General features: G+C 36.8%; 2 protein-coding genes across 2 annotated transcripts in view; both read right to left on the reverse strand.

The window, feature by feature from the left end:
• Positions 1 to 3,632, reverse strand: part of cachd1 (cache domain containing 1) — a 66,046-nt gene extending 62,414 nt beyond the window's left edge. Inside the window, exon 1 of the mRNA XM_026264977.1 lies at positions 3,170 to 3,632. Within this exon, the coding sequence (XP_026120762.1) occupies positions 3,170 to 3,406 (237 nt within the window). The 5' untranslated portion in view covers positions 3,407 to 3,632. The remainder of the gene's footprint in view (positions 1 to 3,169) is intronic.
• A 15,674-nt stretch (positions 3,633 to 19,306) lies between these two features.
• The window catches only part of ror1 (receptor tyrosine kinase-like orphan receptor 1), a 112,961-nt gene continuing 104,310 nt past the window's right edge, over positions 19,307 to 27,957 (reverse strand). Inside the window, exons 5-9 of the mRNA XM_026264993.1 lie at positions 25,877 to 26,004; positions 24,934 to 25,251; positions 24,605 to 24,850; positions 22,421 to 22,629; positions 19,307 to 20,939 (exon numbers count right to left, since the gene is read on the reverse strand). Of these exons, the coding sequence (XP_026120778.1) occupies positions 19,500 to 20,939; positions 22,421 to 22,629; positions 24,605 to 24,850; positions 24,934 to 25,251; positions 25,877 to 26,004 (2,341 nt within the window). The 3' untranslated portion in view covers positions 19,307 to 19,499. The remainder of the gene's footprint in view (positions 20,940 to 22,420; positions 22,630 to 24,604; positions 24,851 to 24,933; positions 25,252 to 25,876; positions 26,005 to 27,957) is intronic.

The following is a 27,957-nucleotide window of genomic DNA, read 5'->3' on the forward strand; positions in this document are numbered from 1 at the left end:
ACAATATTATTGTTTTACTGTTTTTTTTTTTATCAAATAAATGTAGGCTTCTTACAAACCCCAAATTTTAAACAGTATTGTACTGATTTCACTAGGCATCAATAATATGTCATAACTGGTATTTAATTACAGATAAATAACATTTGGATTTATCAGAAAATGTGTCTTTTTTTTAGACCAATTTCAGCATAAAACCAATAATAAGGATAAAAAAAGAAAAAAAAATTACTCTTCTATTTATTTATTTTTGCTTTTGGAAGATATGTAATTTTTAAGACATAATATTAATCCAACAGTATTCTTTGAAGAATCACGTTAATACCAGAAAAATACCATCTGATAATCACTACACAATGGTACAAGACACTTTTGTTTAGGCAAGATGGAGTCATCAAAATAATCTTCAACTAATTTCAAAGAAAACTAATTATACACAATCCACAGAACCTAAAGGTAGGTCGCAGTTCTTCTGATCAAGACCAGTGGCTGTTTCTCTCAGACGAGCATGTGCACTTAAGCAGGAAGCAGTTCCAAAGGTCACAGTTACAGAGTAGTAGTAGACAGTCAACACAACATATAATCCAGAGCTAATTAACCATGACCGAAAAGACTTGCCCTCACGAGAAAGCTCACAAACAACCTACTGTTACACACTCATCCACTGTAACGGAGTTAGATCACAAGAACCTATAGATTAGTGACCAGATCGGCAGTAAGGTGGGGGTGGCCTATCAGGCTGGAATTCTTTGAAGGGGCCTCAGTGGCCATGAGCTGATGGATAGACTGTCGTTAACCGGATGGGTCATTTCCAATGGCTCGGTCTCAATGGGCTATTTCATAAGAGATCATCCCACCCAGAGACTATGAAAAGTCCTTGAAACCAGGACTAATTCCCATTGATGAACCCAGCACAAAGACTGCTTACAAGACCAGTCTGTGAAGCAAAAAAACACTATATGATATGCAGATTATTATTATTTTGATACACTGAAAGTGAATGGGGTCCAATATTGTTCTGGATCCCACTGACTTTTATTGTATAGACAAATACTTCTTAATGCTCTTTGTGATTTGCGTTCGTTTGAAGACAGACATACAGGTTTGGAATACCAAGAGGATGAGTAAATAGCAGAATTTAAAATGTGGCATATCCCTTTAAATGTCAAGTGCATCTACAGGTTTTGGGACTTTCCTATAACAGCGGTACACTTTTTCAACTACAATCATATCACAATGACAATCAGCTATTAGATTTGATATTGATTTTGTTTATTGACGTGGGAGGGTAGAGAAAATAAGACATGACAAACACCAGAGGATCGGTCAAGTCTGCATAATCAATCCTCTAGCCCATCTCTATTACTTTTTACACACACTGATTCAAAATTACCATCATTATTCAATTAGGAGGCCTCAGTTAAAACAGCCTCAACTTAAACCACAGCCACCAGTCTGATGGACAAACAGAGGGAGCTCAGAGAAGCCTGAAGTGAAATACTGCAAATAAAAAAAGCAAATATACCTAAGACGAAATGACATTTAAAACCCTCAGTACACTTAACAGGTTTTACGCGAGCAACCCATCTTAAGGAATTGATAAAACTATTTTTTATATATAATGCATTAAACATTTTTTTTTATTAAACCATGCTCATCAGTTGTAAAGCATTATAGAAACATATTGATATATGAATGAAAAAAAGATGACATCTTGAACATAAATAATTACAATAAAAATAACTACTTAAAAAAAGATACATCAAACACTGGTGTAGGCCTTGAATTAAAGCTAGGATGCAGGTGCAAAAGAGTACGTAGACACATGAGGTCAGATATGTTTTTATGGGCACAGGAATATTTAAACTGGAAGCAGACAGTCTAGTTTGTGGGAAATTACTCTAGCTAAATACATGGCTCAATGCAAGAGAAGAAAAATTGATCTCAACAACAGATATTCTGTGAAGGTTGCCAATTTGTAAATGCGGCTGCATGAGTAATTCGTTCATTTGATTTACAACCAGTTATAAATCCAAATGGAGTTGGAAGAGAGGGGGGGGGTTGTGTGTGAGACAGAGAGCTAGAGGGAGATTATTAACATCTGAGTGTGACAAAGAAAAAAGGAGGAGCTAGGACAGCAGTATAGTGTGGCACAGATGAAAGGCCATTTGGGCCTGGCCCCCTACTGTCCACCTCTGCGCGCGCGTTTACACCAACACATCACAGCGCCACACACTGAATTTACCGTTTGTTCCGAAAACATCGTTTCGTGTAATCGTAATACAAGAGCACTTTCAAAGAATGATGTTTCTGCTTTATAATATTCGCATATCGACCCAAGTTTGAAACTTTACGACGGAGGGTTAGCGCATAAAACATATAATTAGTGTGAAATTGGTATGCATTTCACACGCACCACGGTTTATACATAATCTGCCTGATTCTGGTGGCGCCAGATCATTGTATAGAGCATTTAATGGCCTGTATTTACAAAAACACACGGCTACATACTTATATAAAATAAAAATATAAAATGAACTCAATTATTCCACATTGATATAAAAAGCTGCAGTAGTAAATGAGACATATACGCTTCAATTTTTAAAACAAGAAGTATTTTGTAAGTTGGGGAAATAAATGTAGCTAGGCCATACACTGTCTATTTATAAAATGCAGATATGTTCATACATTGACTGGAGAAACTAATAGAATACTGCAGATGTTTCTGATTAGGAAACTAACGACACGAAGAAAAGTAGACAAATCTTTCAAATGCAGTTTTAAATCTGTGCATTCATATCATATAAAGCCTTTTAATGAATGGATGCACGCAAGCATGACTAGAAGCAATGAATCAATAAACGTGCAATTGTGAAGGCTGTCATTACCTAAACATGTTTTTAAAGTCCAAATAACTCTGGAATAAACCGCTTTTAAATTTTATAAACAATGCAAACTATGTCAAATAAACATGAAGGTAAGAAATGCACACTAGTAGCCTATATGGCAGTATACAGGAATTGCATCTATCATAAATAACGTGCATTTTATTTCACACTTTATTCCAGATAATAAATAAAGCAATCTAAATACCCGTGAAACATTACAGATTATAAATGTAGAAAAGTGCATTAAAACTCCAAACTAAAGTTTTAGAAGTGTGTTTTATTACCTGCATGGTGAGAACACCCAGCTCCTGAGTAGCCAGCTTCTTCATCTGCACTGCCAAAACTTGAGCCTCTTCCAGGATCGAGAACTCACTATCCGCACCACACAATCCACCACAAACAACCAGCAACAGGGCGACTAGGCTCCACTTTGAAATCTCCAGGTTATTCCAGTGTGATCGGGAGTGTGTGCTCCACGCCGCGAGAGCGAATCGAGATCCTGTCCGCGCACGACTCGCCATTACGGCTCGATGCGCTCCTGCACGGCGATAGCGAAAAACTTCACCGATTACTTCCCAACTTTCCCTTTTCACTTCTCCCACTTTCCGAACTCCAGCGGGGTTGCTAAATTACATCAAGGCATAGTTTTAAAACCTCAAACGCTGGTAAAGAGGGCAGCATTAGTTTCTTTGGCTGTTGGCGCTGGGTAAAGTGAGTAAGTGTGTGTGTGTGTGTGTGTGTGAGCCGGAGCATCACAATAGGAGTGAAAAGCAGGAGGCGCGCCATCCAAACACCGTCATGGATTCTGCAGAGCAGCTGGATTTGGATTTAACCCTGTAATGTTGAGACGGACTCCCTGGCTGTTTTGGGACCCAGAGGCCCCTGTTTTGTTCGTTTGAAGTACTTTCAAAATTCAAAACCTCCTATTTTGCCTTAAACTTTTTGAACAGGTTTAAGCCTTTTTAATACAAAGTAAACATGCTCTTTTTTTTTGTTACTTTATTAAAAAAGATAGTAGAAAAGTAATGCCATTTGTGTTTGCGGTCAATCTGATATCAAGAACATCCTGTTGTAAAATAGAATGAATAAACAACTAAAAAAAAACTATAGCTAAAAATTCTTATAAATAACTGAAAAATGTATATTGCTACATTGTATGTCAGTGATGAAGGGGCACTATTTGGACCAACTAATTTTCAGAAGCATTTTTTTGACCTTTTTCTAACAAACAGAACATCATTTGTTGAAATAGATTCAAAATCTAAATGGTTAGGGTTTACATTTAAACCAAATCACCATAACGTAAAAAAGTATCTGTCAATGATACACAATATGTCATAACACAATAAATATTTTGTTAGAACACATTGTAAAAAAATTATTGCATTTAACATTAGAAGAATATGGAATATGAAAAAATTATGTCTAAATGAATGAAAAACTGAGTAATAATATTTAAATGAATGAATAATGGATAATTATATTTAAATTAATGAATAATTGAATAATGAGTGTATATCAATCTGAGAACAGCTTACTGAAATTAATTTTTTTTAGAAAGTGGCTTAAATCGTGGCTTAGGGGTTAGAGAGTTTGACTCAAATCCCTAAGGTTGTGGGTTTGAGTTTCGGGCCAGCAATACCACGACTGAGGTGCTCTTGAGCAAGGCATCGAACCCCCAACTGCTCCCCGGGCGCCGCAGCATAAATGGCTGCCCATCGCTGGTGTGTGTTCACAGTGTGTGTGTGTGTGTGTTCACTGCTGTCTGTGTGTACTTTGGATGAGTTAAATGCAGAGCATGAATTCTGAATATGGGTCACCATACTTGGCTGTATGTCACATCACTTTCACTTTTCATATTTCAAAATTAAGTATGCAAGTGAGCTATCAAAAGGGGTTTTAGTTTTTTTCAGGCACACACATTTTTTTAAGGTATGTGGCTGCAAAGACTTTATTTTAGCTACATTTAATAATAATAAAAAAAATATGTTAGTCAGCTAAATTTATTTAAATGTAGCCTAGATAAGTTGATTGCAACCACGTACCATAAAAAATGTGTACATTCAATGAATAATTTTTCAGTGCAAAACAGAAATAGGGTTAATCAAGAACACATTCAAGATGTGGCTTAAATCTCTTGAATGTATACTGTATAGTTTGCTTAAGAATCTGCATGTTATGCAAAACTTGCATATTTTGCAAAAATGCAGTGCCTCAGCTAAAGCAGGACAGGAGCATAACAGAACGTGTGGTTTGTGGGGGCATTACTGTGATGTATGCATGCCAACCTCAGAAAAGCACTGGCCTCCCAAATAAGTAAAATGGCAAATATGTCATCTGAACAGTGTGGTAGGAGAGCCTATATTGAGAATGGTGAGGTGAACTCCAAGTGTAAGGGAGTGAATGCTTTTGTGCTTTGAGTGATTTTCTATGTGTGATGGACTTGTGAAAGACTATATTTTTTATGCAATTTAAAGCTAAGATGCATAATAATGTGGTCTGTCCTGTGGTTGAGGTTGAGAACACACTCATTTTGGGCAACTGAAGATGGTTCTGCTGGACGAAAGCAACCAGAAGGTTCCTTATTATGGTTTCTCTCAAAATAATTATGGGAATTATGTCCAAAACATAATTTTTTTTAAGCCACATTATGCCACATTATCTATTATGAATTAGTGTCATTAAAACTTTTTAAAATGTTTTTTTTGTCTAATTAATTCTAATGAGAGAGAGTGAGAATTAATTAGAATAGGTGTTCATAAATATTTTAACAGTTGCTTTATATAAGCATGGTGTGATTTGGAAAACCTGGCAAACTGAGCTGGATTTTCATTGAAATATCAGCCGCAGTCCGCTGTGCAAGGTGGAATCCAGTTCTTCCATACTTATTAAATAAAGCTTGTGTTTTTAATGCAGTTTTGTACATTTATAATCTATAAAGTTGCTAGAGAGTTTGGCTTGCTTTATAATATATATATATATATATATATATATATATATATATATATATATATATATATATATATACATACATATACACACACACACACACACACACACATATATATATATATATAGAGAGAGAGAGAGAGAGAGAGAGAGACATATATATAGATTATATATTATATAGATATATACAATCATTTAACAATAGATTGTCATTTTGACTCGATTTTCACTTGCGCTTAACAAACCCACCAAAGTAAAGTTCGTCTGGTCTCTTTGGTATCTTTGTATTTACTGATTTATTACGCCCCAGTCTTAGATTAATTGGCCTGAATTAAGAACCCCTTTAATTGCAATCTAAAAAGGCCTTCAGCTGAGTCAAATTAAAAGCTGTCCTCTTTAATCTTGACAAGTATGTGTCTAAATATAAGATTTCCCCTAGTTACCAATACAGAGAAACAGGGCTTCATTGAGTTTCAGTAAATTGAATGAAGTGCTTCAAAGAGATAATGAATGAGATCAGCTGAGATGGGTCCCGGTTTAAAGTGGTTGTGAGAATGTTTGCTGCTTAGCCAGATGTGGAGTCATATAACATTTGCCACTTCCCTTTTATTAACAAAAGTGTCAACAGTCATATTATTCCAGTCAGTTATATATTTGTGTTACATCTTTAATACCTCTTTATTTAATGTATCATTTGTATTCAATTTCCCTTTTCATACACACACACATGTATATGTACATATATATATATATATATATATATATATATATATATATATATATATATATATATATATATATATATATATATATATATATATATATATATATATATATATATATATATATATATTAGGTTTAAATGTTTAAATGTATTTGGATTCCTCTTTGGGACTTTTAACAATAAATAAATAAATACAAAATAAAAAACAGTAAAGTCAATCTCAAAAAACATGAGGGTTAAAATCGGGGTATATGCTGCTGATGAATAAAATCCGCTGGGATACTGCATCAGTGCCTTCTCCAGACAGGAGCTGGGTGGAGGATGAAGGGAGGAAGGGGGAAGAGAAGTGAGTGCGGGTGGGGGCAGCACACACTGCTTGATCCACAGCCAGAGGAGATGAAAGGAGCATCACCACAGCCCGCAGTTTCTCCTCCTGCTGCTGCTGATGCCTGCAGAGCACAGAAACTGGAATAGATGAGCTACACGCTTTGCATTTCTACTGTTCCATATGAAAATTTCATGACTGTAGCCAACATGGCTGAGAGTTTGGAATAATGTATGAGTACTGCATACATTGGAAATAAGTGGCATATTTAAATATCTTACTTATGTTGTGCTCTTCTTTAGTGATGCTGAGTTAAATGTCTGTGTTAGTTTATCATCTTGTTAAGTCCATACACATGTGCACACCAGCCCAAGCTGTAATTTAGTATGTGGCCAGGGTTAGGCAGAGGAACGTGCACAAGTACGGTATTTTTCTATCCCCATTAAACAGCGGGAGAGATTTCAGTCTCATTAGCAGTAACAAAAAGCTGCGGCATAGTGGTCAGTATTTTTAAGCTGAAAATACAGACTTTGGATCTTCATGCAAAAGCAATGTGTCTGCAAAAATCTCTCTCTCTTCTTTTTTTATATTACAATTTTAGTGCGCTTTATTGGCGTGGCAGATTTTTTACAACTGCCATTCAAGCAAATGCATGTGCACACAAATATAATATTAAAATTATCCAAAAAAACATACGTAAAACTACCAAACAATACTCAATCAGATCACATTAATCATTCAAATCATTACATTCAAACCTTGTTTGTTCATGTTCCCTTGCCTGCTATGTCATTTACCTGTAGCAAAATATATAATTACATAAGAATCATAGTGATTAGCAGTTAGTGGCTGAGAACTTGACTCAGAGGATAATTTCATTTACATAATTCTAATTAGTCTGCACTTCCACAAAGCCACCTGGTCTGAAGTGATAAAAGGAGAGCAAGAGCATGCATGATTTGCACACTATACTGCTGTTTGTTGAATATAGTATTAAAGATTTGACGACAACTGTGCTCTAAATGAGTGGTTCTCCACAGATTTCAAAGCTTGAGGAACACTGTTTCTTAATTTAAACTAGTCTAGCAACTAAACTAGCAACAAAAGACAAAGAGAAAGAATGTGTTGGATTGTTTTTAGTTCTGCTGTGCATTTAGAACAGTGTAAAGCAATGGACTGCACCATTAAAAAAAAAAAAAACCCAGAAGAACCCAGACTTTTAAACTCTGATCCCACAAGGGGCCACATTCCTTTACATGACCTTTTCTTGAAACAGGTCCTCTTCACATGGGGTTCAGTGGCCCATTGGTGTTCACTCTACTCTCTCTAATATCTGAAGACTTGATAGAAACCTGCAAGAAACAAGTTGTTTCCATTTACAACAGTATTTAATAAGGAAAGTGCAGTTTTCCAGTATGTGATGATAAAGAAATTCTATTCTACACAATTCCACCAACACAATATTCTACTTCTCTGTTATGTAATAGGTTAAAATAAACATTAGGCCAGATTTACCTGCGTGTCTTACTAATAATATCTGTCGAAATTTCCAAAGTGCAATCAAAGAACTATGAGGACACATGAGAGGAGTTTTCAATGGCAGTGAAGCAACACACCTGTCATCATAGGTCACATGACAGTAGCTGTATTTCCATAACACTTCAAATTGAGCAAACTGAAATTGTGAATTGGAAATACACCTAATGGAAAAACATCAATTTCACAAAAACTCCCATAAATCGCAAAAAAAGTTTTTACACTTACATGAGGTGGTTTTTCAGGCAGTTCGAAAAAGAAATATAACACCAAACTGCAACGGATCTTCTTCACGTTTACAGGTCACTTGGTGTGCATCAAAGTCACATGATCATTCTTTGATGTACTATAACCTCCAGTGCCTCATACTTGACCGCTCTAAAGTATAAAATCTTCACTAAAGATACATGCATGCATATATAAAAATAATAGCTAGTGTGGTGCCTGCAAAAAAACAAATAACTAAATAAATATATATATATATATATATATATATGTCATGGAAGCCAGACGAATGTGATTTATACACAAATTCATACTACATGGAACACAATGTTTTTAGGGGCCACAAAGTAAGTTCTTATACAAATGTGGTACCTACAGAGGACCAACTTGATTTCGGACAAAGCATAAGTCTTGGAGGAACCATGGACCTCACCTCAAAGAAGGAAGTCTGGGAGTAGCCACTATTAGTTTTTAATTTGAGCCAGCCGTAAAACTAGGGCTAAATAATGAGCAGATGGGTGTGATTCAAGCAGGCATCATTAAAACAGTCTCATAGCCTGCGAACCACTGAATAAAAAAGGACCAAGCCTTTCCAGAGAGTTTTGCACTCAAAAATAAATGGTACCATGGCTCTATTATGTTTTATACTCTTTTTAATGTCGTTTTAAGGGGGAATTTGGGGGGAGTTTAAACCTACCAGTGTTGCTATGACAACCTTATTCCTGCCTTTTTACAAATGAGTGAAACTGAATCTGGTTCTGCAACCCCAAAAAAAAAAAAAAAAATAGATTTCAACATCAGAGCATTATAGGGAGCTTTGAGGACTAAGCTGATTCCCAGATGAAGCTATTTTCTATTTCTGGCTGTGCTGAGTACTGAAACATTAGCAAGCAAAAGCCAAACAGCATATTGAATGTAATTTCCATTTTAAGCAGAACTTTAGCAAGATAATATTGCGAAAGATGATAGTAAATCCAAAATGAGGAAGATGATGGTATGGTTATGCATTTCAGCTGTAAATACGCTGTAGTGAGAATATAGCAATGAAATCAGCCTCTACAGAGTGTAATAAAACCTCCTTCATTTTGTCCATAGAGAAATGTGTTTGAGATAACGTATAAACCTTTCAAGACAGGTCTTCCATGAGCTCTGAGATTGTTAAGCGATGATATATGCTTCCATAAAAGCCACAAGTCAGAGTGATCTCACAAACAAATTGTCTTTAATACCCATAACAATATTCAAAATCCTGATGCGGACAACTCCACCAATCAAAGGAATCCATGTCGCCATGGAAACGAGAACTGCACCAAAAGAGTTCTTGGATGATTTATAAAGTAAAGTTACCTGAAGCTTAAAGGGGTAGTTCACCTAAAAATGAATTTCTTACAATCTTCTTGTTCTAAACTTCCTTCCTTCATAGGCCACAATGTCTCTCAAATCCTATTCTGTGAACTAAATATGTGCATAATTTCACACATCTTTATCAGATACAACACATATGAGAATTAATGACATTTGGCATCACTGAACCAAAAAAAAAAACACTTGTGCCTTATATGCAAACAGGATCAACGTTTTGCTTCCTTTTGTGGTTTTCCAGGTTAAAGCCAGTCATACAGGTTTCGATCAACACGAGGAAGAGTAAATGACTGAACTTATATTTAAGGTTTCTGTGCAGCTCATTTATGAGAGCTCAGAAGTTCATTTTTTAATAGTGCTGCTCTGTCATTAAAGTTAGTGCTCTTAGCCATATGCGTTCAAGATGTGAAGATCTCCAATTACACAGAGTTGCACTGGCTACAAACAATATTTCTGTCTTAAAATCTCATAAATTATAAAGCACAGAATCTGCTGTCACTGCCATCCGTTAAACTGCAACTGAGAGACACAGAACACACTCAAAGATTCAAACCATTCTCATGTATTAGAAAGCAGGCCTTTCTCTACAGGTGTCCTGTAAATCTTCAGGTTGGAACATTTCCTCAGTGACAATAATTTAAAGCTAACGTAAAAACCAGCCCCATATAGGATGCTTTCCTGGAGGCTTTGGCTTTTTGGACTGGGCAGACTGCCAGGACTAGAGTGACTGAGGATACAATGTCTGTTGTACATTAAGTCTTTTGTGTCAGAGTCAGAGAAAGGTGATTGAAAGTTTGGGAGGTTTCTATAGGCACATGATGTCTGAATTTAAGTTAATCTTATAATTGGTTCTGTGTATTGTTAACTGAATCTATAAATGGCTTGTACACAAAATCTGAATGAAGATAAAACAAATCCAACAGCAAAACCAAAGACAGACCTTTCCAATAATTCAGTGCTGTACAGGTGGGAACAACTCTGAGTCTGTAACTCAAGAGGATGTTGTTATGTAATAGTATATGGATTATTCTGTAAAAGAAAGGAGAGTATGCAGGAACACGCTGATCCAGGTCATTGAAAACTGGCCCCAGATCAGGCCCCTCCTTTTAGCCTGGGGGAATAGGCCTTAGAATTGGAAAGAATTTGGGGCTGAGTGGAAACATACGTTCAAGTGTAGGAGAAACAGAAAGAGAGAAGAGAGACAGGGGGAGAGAAGAAGAGAGAGGGATATTGGCAGCGACAATAAGAAGATGATAGAAAGTAAAAAAAAAAACAATAACAGTGAAGAAAAAGTGGATTGAGTGAGCGCATTCCGAATTATTCATGAACCCCAAAAGCACACGGAAGACATTAAAGAGCATTACGTTGTTTTTCTCCTCTAGAAGACTGAGAGGATGAATGCACTGATAATGGATACATGCGCAACGCAGAGTCCATTTTTCTTCCTTAAACAGTCTTCTTCACAGGTATCACCAGCCAAATGAACTGGTTGGTAATGAGACGAGAATAAAAATCCCCTCATTAGATGGGACTGTTCTTCAGCCTGATACTCCCAGATGAAACAGCTCTTCTCATTACACCTTCTTCTTCCATTGTGCTGCCAAAATGCAGTAATCCAAGCTGTATTGTGTTCACTGAAGCTTTGGAAAGCACAAATTTCCAATGTCTACACTATCTGTGTATGCTAGTTAATATGTGGTTCCTAGGTCAGTCATGTTGCTTTTCAACATTTGTTTTCAAATTATTGTATAATACTGTATTTTACCAAAGATATGGATATGTCAAAAGCATGGTAAATACAATTGTGTCAATCCTACCTAGTGGTTGGAAAGCCTTAAATCATCCTTATATCATTGGAAATTCTTGGCCAAAACTCAAGAACTGGCTCTCTATAGATTTCTTGCATCTCATAATTTGTGCCGTTTAATAAAATGTAATTATGCATCTCGTAATTGTTTTAAAATATTTCTTTTTTTAATTAAATCGTGATTATTAATTCATGACATTCAAAATGCTGTCAATAAAATTCCATTATTTAAATACATTAAAACCTCATTTAGCTAACAGAGCCACAGAAATAATGGTTAGAAACATACCCTGAGGTCTTAATAAAGAAGACTGGCCACTTGAGGAAGTCAGAAGACCTTCTGTTCATCTGTACTGCTTAAGATCAGAGCACCATGCTCCGGACAGTGCTCTTCTTTGTCCAGGGGTCAACTGGCTGTCGTCCGCTCTGAAACAACAGTTCACACGTACCCTGACAATTGAGGATTTGTATGCAGGAAAGAGGGAGAGAGAATGTGAGCGAGAAAGAGATGGTGGGAATAGATAAGAGTGAGGGCCCAGGAGAAAAAACTAAGTAACTTTACACCAGCATTTCATTCTCTCTCTCTCTCTCTCTCTCTCTCTCTCTCTCTCGCTCTCTCTCTCCCATCACTTTGCCTTTTATCCTGGAACAAGGGCAGATCAGCTCTCAGATGCTCTTTGATTTTGTCCACCTGAATGTGCTTTGTGTCCTCTGTACTGGGCTTCACAACACTGAAGAAATATTAAATTTTCTAGTCGACACTGAAATTTTGGCCGCAATTTTGCCATTGGAGACCATTTTGATAATTTCATCGTAGGCCAACATTGGCAGTTTTGGTTTAGTGTGACATGGTCATCGAACCCCAATTAATAACATAAATAAAAATATCAGCACATTTGATCTCAATGACTGGATGGAATCAATGTTTGACACTTAAAAAAGTCTGTGCCCTTCATACACTATACACTATTTTCGGAGAAATGTCAACTCCTACTGCATAGAATCTATAGACTGGCTGTGACTTTTGGCAATTAGCATTGACTAGCATCAAATTGGTGCAAAAGTCTTGTTATAGTCTTGCCTTAAGACAAATACAGTATATTAATCAGAATCAGAATAAGAAAGAGCTTTATTGCCATATGATTGCGCATACAAGGAATTTGTTTTAGTGTCACAAGCTTCCAGTACACAGAGACAACAACAAGACACAGACAATAAAAAAGATGAGAATAAAAATACACACATATGTTAATATAAATAGACAAAATTTGAAATTTTCTTTTGAAAATTAAAAAAAAAAAAAAAATAACAATAGCATATTTTTTTTTCCTCATCTTCATTTTGATATATGATTTAATATGGAATATGTCTACCCTGACTAAGATCATTAAGGTGGATGCTATAATTCGATTAATCCATGTTTAGGAATTTATGATTTTTTCTCTGTCCTCCAACTCTTTGGTTTCTGTTGTTGCTCTTTCATACTTGTGAAGATATGTCTTCTTTACCAGACTGACAAATGGAAGCAATTTAATATAGAATGTTTTCAGTATTATGACTCACTATTGCATCAGAACCCATATATCATATCTTACATGAAAGCACAGACAAACACTCAAACTATTCACATTCACTATTCGCACACATCCCTATGCAAACTCCAAAGAACTATACAACTGACCGATGAACCTTACAGGCAGGTTAAAGATGTTCCTCTAAAGTAGCACCGTGAGGAACAGCTGAGCAACTGATCGTCTGCAGGTTACCTGTCACATGTTGACTTCCCTTGGTTTAACCACAGTGGCTTGGAAGGAATAGAGAGCTGATGTAATAATTGATGCAAATTAGGTCAGCTCTTGAGGGAGATCTTGTTGTACTAAAAACCAAAAGACTGGTGCTTTCCTTAGAGAAAGCAGATCTTAATTTACAGATTTAAAATCTAGTTTAAATAGGACATGGACGTCATATTGCTTCTGCATTATTTTTGTCTGATTTTCAAGATAAATGTTTAAAAATCCTGACTACACATGTACTTAAATTAAAATACAAAATAAGATATCAAGATTGTATAATACCAGTTTCAATTGTTTTTAAGGGATAGTACACCCCAAAATCCCACACTTGTCATATTTTACTCACCCTCATGTCAATGCACATCTGTATGATTTTCTCCTGATAAAAAAGAAAAAAAAACACCTTTGGGTCAAATGAGTGATTATAAAGGTTATTAGCCCCCCTGGCCCATTGAAAGCACTGGCTCGACAAGTGGAAAAGCAGCTAATGGGGTCCAAAACCATTGGACTCCACTGACATTAATTGTACAGGGATGTAAAACATTAGCATGGTTTGTTTTCAAAACACATTTAATCTGTAACATTGGTCGACACTATGCTAATGTTTTCTCTTAATCTCATAATCATGCTTACTCATAACAGAAAGATTTGTTGTTTCTCACTGTCTCCTGTAAAAACAAGAGAAGCTTAACCGAGAGGAGACTGAAAGGATTATTTAGAATGCTCACAGGACTGACAAGTTATGGTTTGGGGGCTCATCAAAATTTTAGGCCTTCATCTATATTTTATTTGGGTGGGGTTGTGAAGTGACAAAGTTCTTGGACTTTACCTGGTGTGTGTGCAGAAGCTTGGCGTTCTAGCTACATGCTGTGTAGCCAATGATAACCTGAGAATGTGATAGCAAATTGAGGAATAAGATTAACATACCGCATTTAGCTTCACCGGACCCAATGTTTGACATTTTGACTAAAGGCTGGACACTAGACTTTACTGAGACCTTGATTTTTAGCTTCAGACTATGATTCCATTCAGTTGGAGTATATGTTTGATATTTTGAGGTGATTTTAGAACACAATGAACACATATTTTCATTTGCCACATGTCTTCTAGCAACAAGGTGCGCTTTTCTGGATGAGTTTTTTGTTGTTGTTGTTAATTATCTGAAAGTGTATTAGCGTGTGATCTTCGGTCATTTAGTGTTTAATGTCCTGTAACCATTTACAAAAGAAATGTTAAAAGTTATGAAGTGTATTCCATCTTTTTAAACATGAGTTTTTAGTTCCGCAACCAATTCGAAAAGCCCAGAATGGACCGTCATGTGCTCGCAAAAAAGACTCAGAGGGTGGAGTTCCTCGCCCCTAAATTCTGAGCAATGCTGCTGGGGTCAAGCATTGTTGCAAATGTTGAACATGCCGGAACTCTGAGAGGAAAAGTATTCCACAGCTTTTTTTTTTATTTTATTTCTTATATATATTAAATTGTATTTATCATTCAATATAATACATAGTTACAACATCACTCAGAAAAAGGACTCTCCTCCCATAGGCTACATATAAAAATTGGGGAATGAATAGAACATATTTATTTTGACTTAGCAAAAAACTATTTTGGTGAGTTTGCATCAAATTAAATTTTAGACTAAATATTGCATGTTAACATGTTAATAATTAGTTCAAATGCTTCTTCACATTTGGAATATCCTAACAATGTTTGAGTCTCAGCAGACACAGAAGACTCAAGTGTTTATCCTGTCATTTAATAATAACTATATTCACTACATTTATACATAATTTCCATATTCTATCCCTTTTCTCAACCACACCTAACAAGCCCATCCTGAGGTTTGCTGGCTCTTTTTGTGCCCAGATCCACCCCTGGCCCATCATCAACTGCACACCTGGATCCCATCTGCTATTATGAGGTTTTATCCAAAGCCAGGCCCGGTCATAACCATTGTCTGTCATTTACATAGCCCTACTATTTGCAAATCATATCATGGGTCATTGTAACCATGTATAATATGAATTCTATTGTATCATTAATATGTTTAACTATGTTCAATAAAAAAAAAAAAAAGATGAGCATCCCTAATCACGTTTTTTCCCTCTATGTTTATTCTTTATCTTCTTATTAATAAATCTTTTAAATAATATGTAGCCTATTGTTAAAATCCTATTATATTGTTATATTTTTCTCTCATAAATGGGACTTTGACACACATTGCCCTGGTGTGGATGTATAACTTCACATGGCATTCCAGAGCCTGGGACCATTCCAGATAAGAAACCGGAGAGCAGAACTGATCAAAAACATTCCCGACATCAAACCCCTCTCCTCTGAATGCTGAATGTTCTGTGTTCAAGGTCGCAAGTCTTTTTTTCCCTTCTCCTGGTTGAGACTGAGTCTTTATGGGAGTAATCATAAAGTCATGCACACATCATTTCTATTCTTTTTCTTTTGGCAAACATGCTGGACTTGTTAGGCTTTTGAAAAGATTTGTTTATCCAGTGCCAAGGAAAATCGTTTGACGCACCTTTGAAATGCGTGCAGTACTATAATGTAAAACATTCACATGCAGACACACACATTTAGCTAAATGGGTACATTGCATAGACTTCTTGCATTTTCTTTTAATTATATGCAGTAAACAACTAGTTAAATATTATATATTAATACCTTATTTTGTCTTTGTTTACCATGTTTATTAATGAGGACATCTCCAAAAGGAGGTTTAGGGAGATTTTGTCAAGTTTAACTAACTTCTAGACAAGTTTGTCCCCAAAAGATGGTTCTCTCTCACACACACAAACACACAACCGTCTGGTTTACTATCCTTGTTGGGACTCTCCATATAGGCGTAATAATTATATAGACATAAACCAATCCTACACCTAAATTCTGCATTTTTACATTCTCAAAAAACTCAGATTCTGTTGGATTTATAAGCTTTTTTTACCCACTGGCACCTCAATTTAGGTCTCAATGAGTCTGTGTGTATTCAGGTTTAAGTCCCCATCAGGACAGAAAAACAGGTGCCCACACACACATGCAGAACACTAGACTGGACTAAACATTGTTTGGCTGATTTATAAGCCTTTTAAAATAGTGAGGACCAGCAAAATTTCCCAAATAGTGGCTTGTCAAAAGTATTTCACAATGTGAGGTCATTTGGTCCTCACAAGTGTTGTCTAAACAAGTATATAAAACAAGACAAGCATCTTACAGTCAGTGAGCTCATCCACAGAATATCGCTTATGAATATTAACCATGCTTTTACTACAAATGAAGTCAAGAGACCCTGGTCTTATATTTAAAACATGGTGTACCAAAAATTACTACACTAACCATAGTTTAGTCATTGTATCAGTATTAAAACCTTATCAATCACCAAAAAACATGGTTACTTCACTTTAATAGGCTATATTAAAACCATGGTTAATTTTCGTAAGGGAGCCTGATGTTTGAAATTAAACTAAGACTACACTGCCCCCTTCTGGTGGCATATGTGATACACTCTGCAATAACCATGATTGTAATGTTAATAAGAGGTCTGTTTATGGCATATAATAAAAGAGCAGTTGACTTAAATATTATAGATAACAAAAATAATAGAACCTTTGAAATATATTAATGATGTACACTGACATGAGATTATAATAGAACACTTTGAAAAAGAAACGACTTTTAACCATGCTGTTTCTTTAAGAGGCTTTTATAATGTCAACACAACGTATGTTCAGACGTACAATAATAAGACTGCAATATTGATGTAAAATTGTGTGACAAATCATATAAAAATAAACCATTGATCTACACATCAGTTTATCATGCAAAACATCTGTTCATGAAATGTCATGACGCATCAGGAGATTGTCCAAAAGGCATTTCATAGGTCATAAGCAATCATGTCTTCAAAAAACACTGTAACCTGCATAAAAGATCAATTCTTGATTGACTTCAACACAGGAAAAGGGCGTCGTTGAATTAAACAGTTGCATAGCAACAAACCAAAATGAGAATGAACATGACATACAGCTGCTTGCGAAAATGGTTTAATCTCTGTTTCTGTGAAATCGCAAGAGATTAAACAAGCTACTAACCCAGAGAGAGGATAAAGTTAACAAACATCAAATGAAAGCAGAAAATCAAAAGCACATATAGCATTAACATGAGACAAAGATACAAAGAACTTCATTCAATCAGAGTCACAGAGTGACACTGACCTCTAGAGGAATATTTAGGCATTACATTCTATAGGTAGTGAGGCGTTTATTGTAGAAAAAGTTGAGCGTCAGTTTTAGGACAGATTTCACACATGCTTTGCTAAACAGTGATGTGAAAAATTGACGACTCGTTTAGACAAAAAAAAAAAAAAAAAAAAAATGTTATCCTGACAGTTTAAAATAATAATGTGTACTCTGGGTTTAGGCATGTACAGAATATAAAAATAACGATACTGTTTTCTTGTTGCCTGAATTTCAGTTATAGGCCTATTACTCTGAGTCAAAAGATTATATGAATAATCTGGGCTTTGCCCGAAAGCTGAAAAAATGCTGTATAATGACTGGAGGTAGGAACGCAAAAAGGCACATCTGAAACCAATGATTGTGTCACATCCTATCATCTTTGATTTCTTCATCAATTTATCACACTATTTTATGCATGTTGTTCCATGACAGTTGAGAAAAAATAATAATCTAAAAGTAAGCAGTCAGTTTGTGTATACATGTAGGTTTCTGCCCAATTTTGATCTAAAGGGATTCACCAATTTTTATTCCCCTCGTAATTCACTCACACTCAAATTGTTCCAAACCTGGATATGTTTTCTTCAGCCGATTACAAAATGAGTACATGATGATAAAATGCTATTTTTAGGGTAAACCATCTCTTTAACACCTAGCAAGAAATAAATACTAAGATGTTTAAATATTTGCTTGGTTAGCACCAAAATTCTTCTATTTTGTTGCAGCTACACGGTTGCCACTTCAAAAGCCTGGCTCTTAGAAACACAAATGTTGCCTGAGAAGTCACTGGCTTACAGCGAATGCGTCTCGTGTATTGAAATGATTTCAATTTCTCTCCCACATGTACAAATGCCTGACTTCATAATAAAATGCAGGCACCATAATTAAAGCAACATTTTTTTTTTTCACATGAAGGCATCAGTGATTAACATTTGCAAAATCATTCCCTTAATTTGGGAACTGGCTATAGGGTTGGATTTCAATGTGACAACATTGCAATTTAACTGATTCAAGTCCAAAATGAAATGACAGGACAGAGACCAAGACATTCTGAAGTGTGAAAAAGCAGACACAACTGATGATAAACCCACAGCTCTGTCGAAAAAATAATTTTAGTAAAAAAAGAGCATGATTTCAAAGCTCTGGTTGGAAAAAGGACATTTTAAGGCCACATTTAGTCATACGAAGTCAAAAAAAGTGGCATGAACTTCACAGAGAATATGTGAATATACAAGTTTCTTTTAAAGGGGTAGTTCACCCAAAGATGTAAATTCTGTCATTAATTATGGACCTTCATGACTTTCCAAACCCATAAGACATTTGTTTATCTTTGGAAAACAAATTAAGATATTTTTGATAAAATCCAAGATTGCTGTCTATGCAGGATCAGAAAGCTCTCAGATTTCATCAAAAATATCTTAAACAGTGTTTTTGAAGATAAACAAAGGTCTTACAGGTTTGGAACGACATGAGGGTGAGTAATTCATAACAGAATTTTAATTTTTGGGTGAACTATCCCTTTAAGACACATTTATAAAACGACATTAAAATATAAACTTTTGAATTTTTTTCAGGCTATTACATATTTACAAGGAAGGAAAACAAAATTAAAATATCAATAATTCAATAAATCAATATACGGGACAAATTCACAAATCTGCAGTAATGATGGATTCACTGTATATCAGTCTGTTAGTGTCAGCCAGCAGCGCCGCCTGACTCGGGTCTATTTGCATGGCCTTCTGTGCCATATGTCCAAACACTTGCATTGTGCCGCCCTGCAGTGCTGTCATGGGTGTCAGAGTGACACAATGAGAAAGCAAAGGCGTATTGGCGTCATGATTGGAGCCTGTGGAGGGGACGCTGGTCACGTGACCCGTGCTGGTGGAGCCGCTGGCGCTGCTGGGCGACCGGCTCTTCGGCGGAGGGCAGTGCTGCACCACCTGTGGAGGGCCCTGAGTTGCAGCGAAATGGGCAGCAGGGAAGGCAGCATAGCCCGTTGGGATAGGATATCCGTTTACAGGTATAAAACGCTGGTTTTGGGGCATCTGTGCTGCCATGAAGCCCGCAATTTGTCCCGGTGGGAGGCTCTGCGGAGCTCCGTAGATGTATCCAGCATAGCGCGGGCTGCTGAGGTTGCTGACGGGGCTGGCGCTCAGAGAGGTAGTCTGGGTGGTGGCGTTGCCTCCGGATGGTGTGCTGGAGCTGGCGTGGGAGGACAGACCCTCCCAAGCACGGAGCCGGGCGTGGATGTCTTTGAATCTTGGCCGTCGAGCGGGACCCTCCTGCCAGCACTCGGTCATCAGCACGTACACGCGAGGAGGACAATCCTCTGGGCAGGGCAGGAGCTGCCTCTTCCGCACCATCTCTATCACTTCCTGGTTGCTGAAACCATAATAGGGCTGCAGGCCAAAGCTGAAGATCTCCCACAGAACCACACCAAACGCCCAAATGTCCGAGTCTGTTGTGTACTTCCCGTAAATGATGGCTTCTGGTGGCATCCAGCGAATAGGAACGAGTGTTTTGGGTTGGACTCGGTAATAATCTGAAGCATAGATTTCTCTTGAAAAGCCAAGATCAGAGATCTTGACGTGAAGTTGCTCACCAACTAGGATGTTTCTTGCCGCGAGGTCTTTGTGGACGTAAAAGTGGCTTGCGAGGTACTCCATCCCAGCTGCAACTTGGATGGCCAGGTGAAGGAAGTCTCCATGATCGAGGCTGGACTTGACGGTACCGTCTTCGTCGCTACTGCAGCCCACATCTGAGTGAGGAGAGCGCATGATGAGGAACTCGTGAAGGTCCCCTTGGGCTAGGAACTCGAAGAGCATGCAGACGGGCTGCTCTTGGGTCACCACACCCAGGAGACAAACCACATTAGGATGATGAAGTTCTGCCAAGACAGATGCTTCCTGCTGAAAATCGCCCCAATGTTGTGCACTTGAGATGTCCTTCAGTGTTTTGATGGCCACTAGCTGAGCTTGCTCCATGCCTGGCAGGTACAGATGGCCTTTGTAGATCTTACCAAAGTTGCTCTCGCCCAACTCCTCCATGAAGTGCACTGCAGACAGAGGAAGTTCTTTGGTTTTGCTCTACAGAAGAAAAAGAAATAGAAGAGTGAGGTTGGGCGTGCAAATTTGTTATTGCAGATATCAGGCAATAATGTAGTAAGTGATTTGTGATCAGGTAACATTACAAAAAATAATTTTGAGACATATGTAAATATAGATAAGAAATACATGCAGAATATTTTTTTTGTCAGCAATTATGTATTTCTAAATGTAATCCCAGTATAATTATATATATATATATATATATATATATATATATATATATATATATATATATATATATAAACAGTGTCAAAATGGCTTCTTTGTTATTAATCTCTTGATCATTTACCATTTGTAGCAGAATATTTACATTAATGTACAATAAGCTGAAAATTAGAAGTTTGCAATTTGAGAAAAAAGGTATGATATTAAGAATCATGCTTTTTTTTGTTAGTTTTAATCCATGACAAATCTGTTGTCAACTGTTGTAGCTTTGTTTTCAATCTTTTACTGTGTTGCTGAAAAACAAGACATGCTACCACCTCAACCACTGACCACAGAAATGCATAAAACCTCTGCTTGCTCTTAAAATATTCGCACTGTTATGTACATTTATGTACTTTCTCAGAAGCTGTCTTACCACTTAAATGACAGTCACTGTGTCTCTGTATGGTTTTAGCCACTATATGTATGATATAGCTGTAAGAAACATGCACAGTGTTGTGTGACTGGTATGGACAAGACTCATAAAACAGGAAATAAAAAGTTTGCCAAAAGGTCAGAGCTACATTCAGCAGAGAAATAAACATCATCAAATAAAAGATAGAGGAGTCTATTTCTTTGAAAGAAGCAGATGTTTTGTGTTAGCGTCAACTCAGCCTGAGGCTAAACATGTCTCATCCCTGTTTTAGATATTACTTGAGTGAATGGTGACCTTTGTATGACCTTAGTCTGAACTTAGTAGATGAGAGGTCTCAATGTGTTTCAGATACAAACAGCACTTCAGTGTGTCAAAAGGTATATTTAATACGGGAACTAAATGCAACGTTCATCATCTCATCAAAATATTTGTTTGTAAAAATGTCTCTCTAACCAGCAACCAAGATGAAAAAGCAAGGAAAAACATTTTTTTATGCGAAAATCTCATTTGAATCTGCATTGAATGATCCAAATGATAACAATATGATTCTATTTAGATTCCTCTCCAGGCCTGGAAGAGATTGCCTCCATATGCTCATCCTGATGTTTTGCCTCCTGTTTTTGCAGTGCCCTTAACTCAGGAATGCACACTAATTCAAACCTTATGAGAATGCCCAGTGACTCCAACGGACAAAAAGTGATGTTTTAGCACCCGATTCACTTAAGTAGGCCAATCAGAAACTACTTAAATGTTAAAGCTCATTTAGCACCTCTGCGTCGTAAGAGAATAAGATGCAGGTTTTGTGCCGGAATCCACTGATACACTGTGGTGTAGATGCACGTTCATAGATGGTTATGATCTGTTAGTGGTAACATCTGACCTTTGGTTTGTATGCCGTGAGCATGGACATCTCCACGTTCTGGCCGCGTACTGGTTTGGGCTGACGTGGGGCTGGTGGACGTGAGGCTTTCTGGTTGTTTCGGCAAACACAGATGAAGAAGAACAGCAGGGCAATGGCCAGCGGTATAGCAACACTTGGTACCAGGATGTACAGGATCCCCATACTGCTGCCGCCATGCTTGGGCAAATCTGTGGACAATCAGTATACAAATATATGAACTAAAACCATATGAAAAGTCTGTTATAACAGCATTTGCACTGAAGCTAAGGCAATGTTAATTAAAATATGTGTTTTAGAGTATGTTCAGAACAGAATACAAACATACTGCATCATACTTTTTCTGAGATGCATTTTTAACAAATTGCTGAGATGCATTTTTAACAAAATTTTGAGGCAGCATAATTTCACTTTTTGCCATCCAAAGAAATAATTGGTAAAATAAAATAAAAGATAAAGTAAAATCATAGCTCATATTATTAAGTAATATTTATTGCTCTCATCACACTGGAAGGTCAAGTCAGTCAGTGCTTTGCATTGTTACTGTTGAATAAAAAAAAAAAAAAACGTTTTTAGTTATTAAAATAAAGCCAAAATAAAACATATAATTAGAAAATGTAAATATTTGAACATACATTTTTCTTTAATAAAAATTGGAAATGTTTCCTTGACAAATTACTGTAATAAAAAAACTAAACTAAAAGTAAATTGAGCTATATTAAATACATTTAAAAAATAAAATATAATTTTAAAATGTTTAATAAATACTATATTAGTATAGGGCTATAAATGCTTTGTGGGATACAGCATTTTAGCAATTTGAGTACCATATTTTCCGGACTATAAGTCACACTTTTTTTCTATGTTTGGCTTGTCCTGCGACTTATAGTCAGGTGCGAATTATTTACACTGTGGGGAACGTTACTTTAAAAAAGTAATTAGTTATAGTTACTCACTACTTGTTCCAAAAAGTAACTGAGTTAGTAACTGAATTACTCTATAATAAAAGTAACTTGTTACCAGGGAAAATAACTATTTGCGTTACTGTAAAAAAAATAAAAAACTAAGTTTTTTTTTTTTTGCAGTTTTCACAAGTCAGTTGAAATGAGTAGAACAGACAGGTGTTCGTACATAACTTTCGATATTTATTGCACGTCAACAGACAGCAAGAGTTTTATCCTGCACTTCAAGTATTATCTTTTTAAGAAAAGTGTTTTGGCCACTAGCTTTGTAGATGCGTGTGTCACACATTACATGTATGCATTACATGTACGTTCTTAGCTTTGACCACAATGAATTTGAAGTAGTGCTTATATCTCCACCTTGAAAATGCCAACTTTTCATCGGATTGCTCCTGACTCGCCATTACTGCTGCTGTTGCGAATCTCTGTGTAGCTGTTGCGTGTGTGTGTGTGTTTGGCGCCGCTGGTACTGCCGCGTGTGCCGGCATGTGTGTAAAAAGACTGGCTCTGATTGGCTACCATGAAACACATAACTCTGCCTTAGCCAATCATAATTGCTTATCTTGTTTTTAACCCACCTCCACACTCGCTGTATGAGTCAGGGGTGTGTTCGGATTACATAGTTTATTAAATCAATGCATAGTAACGCACCGCATGTAACTTTCAGTAATGGTAATGGCGTTGTAACGACGAGAAAAGTAATTAGTTAGTTTACCCCATTACTGAAAAAATAACGTCGTTACCTAACGCCGTTCTTTTAAACGCCATTATTCCAAACACTGCTTATTTATAAAAATTAATTTGACATGAACTGAGAGAAATGAACCAATAGAAAACATTACCGTCTCCAGCCGCGAGAGGGCGCTCTATGCTGCTCAGTGCTCCTGTAGTCCACACTGAAGACATAGAGCGCCCCTCACGGCTGTAGACTGTAATGTCTTCTCTTGGTTCTAAATAAATGCGACTTATAGTCCAGTGCGACTTATTTATGTTTTTTGAATCATCATGACATATTTTTGGACTGATGCGACTTATACTCAGGTGCGACTTAAAGTCCGAAAAATACGGTAGATCTTACCGGTATTCTGTGCATAAATCAGCCAACATATAACACAAAGCATGCATACTGTATATTTTGGAAATATTCTGAGTGTAGCATGCTCTTTTGAACACAGCCTATGTCAATATGAGCGGTGCATCTCACCACATGGAGGAATGTCGCAGAAATCCATGCGCACCCCCTCATCTAGGGTGAAGCACCAGGGGGCGTCGTGCTTGTTGCCGGGGTTGCGACAGTAGGAATGTCCCCCGTTGAGCTCTGGGTAGCGCATGGCCAGGAAGGTGTGGCTGTGGGGATACTGAGAGATCCACGGCTGACACTGACGACCAGATTTAGTCACGCTGACTGTCCCGCGATAATCCAAACCACTGTTATTATAACATTTGTGGCCTAAAATGAAAGAGAATACATTTAGATTTTCAGTAAAATAGAATTTTGACAAGTCTTTTTAAATAATTACACAAAATACATACTTTTATTTATGGTCTCAGCTATTGGGATGCCTATTCTCATACAGTTGGCAGACTCGGGACTGTCTGAAGCGGCCAGGTCTTCACAGTTGGGCAGTTTGAGGCGCTTGAGGATGAGGGGGTTGGAGCGAGCGATGATGTACTCTGTCTTACACAGGTCGTTCTCCAGAATCTCACACTCGTCCTTGCACAAGTCCCGCGGTTTGTCCATGCCAGAGCTGCGGTCACATGTCGGGAAGGCAAAATGGCACAGGGATGGGATAGCAAACTGGGAGCAGCGATCTGACAGGTGATTGGAGGTGCCAATCATGGTGAACGCCGCTGAGGAAAAAAACAGATTAAAAAAACAGACACAAGCATTCACAGGGGTTCCCTCCAGATTTGAAAACAAAAATAAGCCATTCCTACAAGCTACGTAACAGTCTAGTGAAATTACATCTTACACACAAACAACAAAGTTACAAAGTTCTGGTGAATTGTTGTGGTTTCGCAAGAAGCTGAGTGATTCAAAAACAAATTGACTGCTCACTCTTGACAGGAAACCACAGTGAATGCCTGTGTGAACTAAAATGGCTACAGTTGGGAACTTTCTCTGAGAAAAAAAAAAAGAAAAAAAAAAAGGCTTAGTCCAGTCCGTATGTGTAAGATACCAAGATTTAGCTTTAAAAAACTTTTCTCTCAGGTTCTTGTATCAGATTTTAATACGATGGCAGATATATGAGATGTTCTTGAATATATAATATGGTATTTCAAACAATACTATCATAAATGTCCATGTATGACCATCGTAAATGTCCAAAACACATCATAGCAGGAAAAAGCGTTCTTATCTAAGGCTTCAGACAGATTTTATCAGCTGCATTTCAGTTGAAGTATGTACAAAACAGTTGTTTTGACATGTCTTGTGTAAGGACTGAGAAGCGAATGTTTTTTTTTTAAGGGTTACCTGTGATTTGGGTCTCAATCTCGCCTTGCATCTGCAGTGAGTCCACAAAGATACTCCTGTTTCCTATGAAACGAGCACACGCGATTCCTCTGTATGGCTGGCAGAAACCTTCCTCATCAAAATCATCTCTAAAGACAGATTAAATGTGAAATATGCATGTTAATTATGGTAAATTAGGTCGGCAGGCCTAAAAAACAATATAAATCCCAGCTCCACCAAGTACACTGGTTTTTTATCACAGTTTCTTTTTTGGCATTCAGGGAATTCATGCAATGTTGTAATTTCAACTCCAGCACTAGAGGGCAGTAAGTCCAACTGTATCACACAAATACACACAGCTGGAACCCCACAGAACAAACCTGGCATATTAAATCAGCCTACACGATACAAATCCAACATATGAAAAATACATTCAAATGGAATATAATACAGACCTGGATATATCATTTAAAGCATTCAACATATCATACAAATAATCAAAAAGACGGTTTGTTCCGTGTCTGCATGTCATACCCTGTAATTTAAACCATATGAACGGGGTGGTTCTCGCTTAAGTGTATGTCATCCATATATACACTAAACGAAAAAGCTAAGTCTGAGTCACTGCTGGACTCCGGTGATTTGCAGTGTGGTAAACCTAAACAATTTGACTTAATAACATGTAAGATAAAATGAGAGAAAACAATGAACAGTTCAAATAAACAGAAAAAATGTGAAAAATTCGGAATCAATTTAAATGGTTGGTGTTAATGAAAAGCAGGCGCGTGAAAGAGGTCAGAGGTCAAAAGTCAAAGCAGTATCTGAGGAGCAAATATCAATCCAGACATTAGCACTCAATCTGGACATGTTTGGAATAGACTACTAACTTAGTTTTTATATATATATACTGTATGTTGACTGCTATTCTCTAAAATACTAGAAGAATAGGAAGGATTTTACGGTCATATATATTATTCTAGAAATATTTTAAACAGTAGTAAATAATATTTTAACAAAATGACTTAATGCTGCAGTAGCGTGCAGCTATCAGCTTGGAAATAAAATAAAATAGCCTTTTATAAATTCTTATGTAAATTAATGTGTTTCCGTTTAGTCTATAGGCTATATACATACAACACTGTTCAAACACTGGGGTTGGTAAGATATCGTAATGTTTTTGAAAAAAGTATTTTACTGTAAGCATTATCACATGATTCTTTCCGAAATCACTCTAACATGCTGATTTGGTGCTCAATACACTTTAATGAAAACTTTTTGTGGAAACCTTAATGCATTTTTTAGGATTCTATGATGAATATGAAGAACATCATTTATTTAAAATAGATTTTTTATTTTGTAATAATGTTTACGTTCACTTTTGATCTATTTAATGCATCCTTGCTGACTAAAATTATTAATTTCCTAAAAATCTTACTGACTCCAAACTTTGAATGGTAGTGTAGTATACATCTTTAAGTTATACGATGGAATATATCAAAATACCATGACATTACAATCTGACAGCATCCCCACGCTAACTCTACAGTTCTGTTTGTGAGGGAATTATAAAGTATGCTGTCAAGTATTACGTAAAACTATCTAGAACTGAGGCCAGCACAAGAATGCGGCACAGTGACAGACACTGGAAAAGTTTCACAGTTCTCCAGCATGTGCGTCACAGGAGAATGCATTGGTAACTGTGGCCACCCACAGGAAGCCAAATGACAAGGAGGAACAGTTGTTGTGGAGAACTATAACCTATTTTTGCATAATATTGTTTTATTTTTTTCTCTTTCCCTTACATTCTCTCATTCTCTCCTGCTGTCTTAGACACGCACATATCCATGAGCGTGCCCCAGTTCATCAGCGTGTGTTTGTGTTTCTTACGAATCAGTGCTAGAAGCGAGTCATAATTAAAGGAAAAGTGTAAGGCGCAACACAAACTGTGTTAATTAACTTGTTGAAGTTCTGTCTTAGAAAACACCAAACATGATATGCTTTTCAACATGCTCTTCAGATCAAGCACATTTTGGAATTCCTAGAGGATCCTCGAACTCTCCTGTTAAACCTATTGAGTCGAGACAGGAAGGAGTGAGGAGTCT

This window comes from Carassius auratus, chromosome 6, assembly GCF_003368295.1.
Source record: "Carassius auratus strain Wakin chromosome 6, ASM336829v1, whole genome shotgun sequence".
NCBI lineage: Eukaryota > Metazoa > Chordata > Actinopteri > Cypriniformes > Cyprinidae > Carassius > Carassius auratus.